This window comes from Chionomys nivalis, chromosome 1 (genome assembly GCF_950005125.1).
Source record: "Chionomys nivalis chromosome 1, mChiNiv1.1, whole genome shotgun sequence".
Lineage (NCBI taxonomy): Eukaryota > Metazoa > Chordata > Mammalia > Rodentia > Cricetidae > Chionomys > Chionomys nivalis.
The window spans coordinates 18,954,112-18,958,324 of record NC_080086.1 but is presented as its reverse complement, the minus strand read 5'-3'; the positions used below and the strand labels follow the sequence as shown (position 1 = coordinate 18,958,324).

Here is a 4,213-nt window from a genome sequence, read left to right as displayed (position 1 = left end):
AAATGATTCCCCACCTTTAGTTACTCTCAGTTGTATAATTATGGTTTGTAACTATGTCTATTGGCTAATTATTTGTCTTCAATGGTATGTTCTGTGACTGTATCTCACACGAGGCCATGGACTTTATCATACCTCATATGCATATCTAGCACCTAAAGCACTGTTAAATACCTAGACATTCAAGGTATGAATGGCTACCTACTGAGCATGCAAGGAACAGAACTAGAAAGGAATTCAGCTCTGCTTTCTGTGGTCCATTCACTGATCCCTTATAGAGAAAGCTGAGAAACTGTCATCATTGCTACAGTAAAAGAAGGTATCCAAATATGCCATTCCACGTTTTTGTTTATCTCCACATGATTTGCAACAGTCAACACACTCAGGAAGTAAGTCCACCTTCTTGAGCGAGGACAACTTTAACCTAGCGAGAGGGAACTCAGGCTGCCCGACTTGTTAACCCAGCTTCTTACTTGTCAGGCCATTTTTCTATCCTGTTGCTTTAAAATTTTTTTAGTTGTTTGAAATTGTGCTATAATTTCATCATTTTCCTTTTCTGTTTCCCCTCCAATCTTTCCTTTGCTCCTCCACCTTGATCTCGCTCATCCTTTGAAATAAGGTTTGGCTATATAGCCCAGAGTGGCTGTGAACTCCCCTTCTGTCACCTCTTTCAGCCTAGCAGGTGCTGGAGGCACAGGCATGCCTCACCACATGAAGGTCTCTGTAGCTCAAGTCCTTCATCTCAGGCCACATTTCTTCTGCCTCTTTTTGTTTCCTTTCATTTTTCACCATTTTCCCTTTCTCTCCGAATTGTTTCCTTTACTTCCTTTCTTTTTTTCACTTTCCCTTCATTAATTATGCTGTCTTTTTTATTATCTTTTTAGTAGGCACACAAAATGATGGGTTTCTGTATGACATTGCTACTGTGTAAATCATGGTATTTTGCTCTTATTATTACTATTTGCCGTAGCTCTCCCCTGCCAGACCCCTCTTCCTGTTGGTATTTTTTATTCTCTAAGCAGTCAAATTCCTGTTTTCATCTCTCTCTCTCTCTCTCTCCTCTCTCTCTCTCTCTCTCTCTCTCTCTCTCTCTCTCTCTCTCTCTCACACACACACACACACACACACATACACACACACACTCTCACACTTTTAAATCTAGGTTTCATATATGAGGGGTCATGCAATATTTGCTTTTCTTTAATCACAATTATGCTCTCCTTTATCTATCCCCCATTCCTTTAGACTTCTTCATGCTCCTTAAAAGTCAATTTTCTATTTTTATACAATAACAGTATCCACCCATTCATTAATTTAAGTATATATTCTCCATTTCAGAGAAAACATGCTGTTTTTTTCAAGGTCTGGCTTATTTCAGTTATCAAAAAGATCTCCAATTCTACTTATGTTCTTGCTAGTGACATACCTCTATTCTTCACATCTCATAAAATTCCATTTTTTGTATGTATAATTTCTTTATTAATTAATTTGTTGTTGGCTATACAATTTTGTTCCCTATCTTAGCTTTTGTGAACAACGTTGCAGTAAACATGGCAATACAAGTATCTATGTAGTATGCTGACATAGTCTTTAGGTCTGTACCCAGGTTTGGTATAACTATTTTCAACATTGAAGACCATATCCGGTTATGATATCTTTATAATCTCTGTCTGGTACATTCTAAGTGTCCAGAAGCAAAGTTATACGTGTTCTTTGTGAAAAAATTTGCTTCAATATGCAGTCAATAGGAATTACTTTTCAGAAAGTTCCTATGGAAAACTTACTGCCCTGCTCCTAGAATATTTTTCATTCACTGATCTATAATCCTAAATATTTTTTGAATTTAACATAACAATAATTACAATTTATATCTTAATGATGTATATACTCTGTTAATTTCCCATATATTGTATATTTCCAAAGCATTTGCTAAAATTTGTCACCTGAGTCAGATGTGGTGTTGCACACCTTTAATCCTATCACCCGGAGGCAGAGGCACAACTGTGAATTCAAGCCAGTTTAGTCCTTATAGTATGTTCCAGGCTAGTCAGAATCACATGGTGATGATGAGACCCTGTCTCCAAAACAAAAGTTATCACTTGGTACTTGATTCTTCTCCAGTGATGAACATTGCTTGATGATTTGACAAGAAAATGCTCAGTAGGACTCACTTTTTTCCTAAGGATGCAAACAGTAGCAAGATGCTGTTACAGTCATATTGAATATGTCAGGCAACTTTGCATTTGGAGAAGTGATTTAGAGCTGACTATAAAAACATCCTTTCCTCTTGTGGCTATTTGTTGTAATTTATTTAACGTCAACTCTGTAAAGAGAAACAGAGATATATACATGCAAAGCTGTACTTGAGATTTCCCAAAGTTCAATTTTAAATTTGTTAAAGAATGTCACTGCATAAAACCAATATTCACATCAGAATGAAAGATAATGATCTTGTCTTCCTGTATATTAGAAAGTGGAAGTTTTTATTCAGATCTGTCCTGCTGTCAACAGTTTCTTCCCATTAGCATAGCCTTTACTTTACAAAGCACCCTCACAGAGGCCTGTTTTAGTTTATTGTTGCTCAGGATTAGAATAAATGAATGGCTTGAGGGATAGATCAGAGCTATCATCTCACCCCAAATTACAGCTAATTCAGACTCTGGCATAAAGTAGCTGGAAGTGGCTATGAGAAATGCCAGACAGTAGGCAACAAACAAGACAAGGAAGGAGATTACTGCTTTTATGGCTCTTATGTGAGCTGTTGTGCTGGGATCTTTGTTCCCTGTTGCATTGAGCTGCATATGCCTGGTATGTCTCCGTAGGGAGAGGATCAAGAGGAGAAATGAGAGCAGCGACACAGAAAAGGGAAACAGCATGACCAGGTTAAGATATACCTTGACGGAAGCATGTCCAGCTTTATTTACTTTGCATCTCAAAGTAGAGTTTATTATCCATTTTGTCTTGACACAAGATCTGAAGTCATCATTCAAATTCTCAGTGGCTGGAAGGCTAAAACACAGGGACAGGACAAAGCTCAACAGTAGAGTCCTGAGAATTAGTTTGTCAATTCTCCACTTTATCCAGAGGAAAAGAGGGTGGAAGAAGTTTGCTATCTTGAAGAAATAGAAAATGCTGAGGCAGGTGGCAAACCAGACACTTAAATGGTTGCTGAGCGTCCAGAAGAAGTCAATGATCCTCATTTCTTTACCTATGTTGTAGGTGTCTGGATACTGTACCAATATGATACAATCTAATAGGATGATACATTGTAGACAAATTCTGGACATGGCCAGACTCATGAGGATTGAATCAATAGAGGCAATCTTCTTACTCTTGATCCAGCCTGTAAAGTTTACCAATGCAATGAATGCATTTCCTAAGATCCCTACCAAGGTCTCGCCAACAGCTACAAACATTAAGGTAGTATCCATTTTATGTGATATTTTAAGTAGAGAAATATCCAGTTAGTTTCTGGTTGACTTGATGTAGTTTTGTCTCTACACTTGGTGGTTTAGAGTTCGCTGGCTTTGTCTTTTCCTTGTTAAGTTGTAGCCTGTCTTCTGAGGAAGACTGGAACAATAAATGAGGACTGGAGGTAGTTAACTTAAACCTCAATTACTCTGATAAACAGTGTGTTTGCCGATCCTTAGCCTGGGTGTTGTGTGTCTGTTTATCTTCTCAGGAGGTCATTCTTTTCTACACACAGTTAATCTAGGCTGAGCTACTGTTTGCTAGGATGCAAATTGATCCAATTCCTTTCCATGGTCTGATGTTGTTTATTTGAGGCTAAGTTTAATAAATTTGGCATTCAGTAATACTAGTAACCCCAACAAAGTTACTATATTGAATAAATAAAAATACAGTACACTCAGTTAACTTTCAATTTCAGATAAACAATGAACATTTTTAAAGAGAATATTTCAGAACTTAAAATGTAGCAAAAGATCAAAACTTTTAGGAAGCACTGAAGCTAAATGGAGTTTGGTGTCCTGTGTTATATTAGGTAACCCAATCCTCAAGAATTTTTCAGCAATTAAAACATTGGTAGCAGCGCTGAAATTTATGGAGGACTCCCATCTTTGTGGATAATTATGCTGTTTATTATTAAAGAATTTAAAATTTGGCTGCACATTGAGAAATGGACAATTTAAGTACATTTAACAAACTAACCCTCTCCATAATTTAGCCCTCCATTTCTTAAAGTTTGTTATTTGTG

At 37.1% G+C, this 4,213-nt stretch overlaps 1 protein-coding gene across 1 annotated transcript; it reads right to left on the bottom strand.

Annotated features, from left to right (window-relative positions):
• Positions 1 to 2,501: 2,501 nt before the first annotated feature.
• LOC130885092 (taste receptor type 2 member 7-like) lies at positions 2,502 to 3,434 on the bottom strand (the record flags this gene model as incomplete). Its single annotated transcript, XM_057786502.1, has 1 exon — positions 2,502 to 3,434. A coding segment is annotated over one exon (933 nt), but the record flags the coding sequence as incomplete, so codon positions are not given.
• Between the last annotated feature and the right edge of the window lie 779 nt (positions 3,435 to 4,213).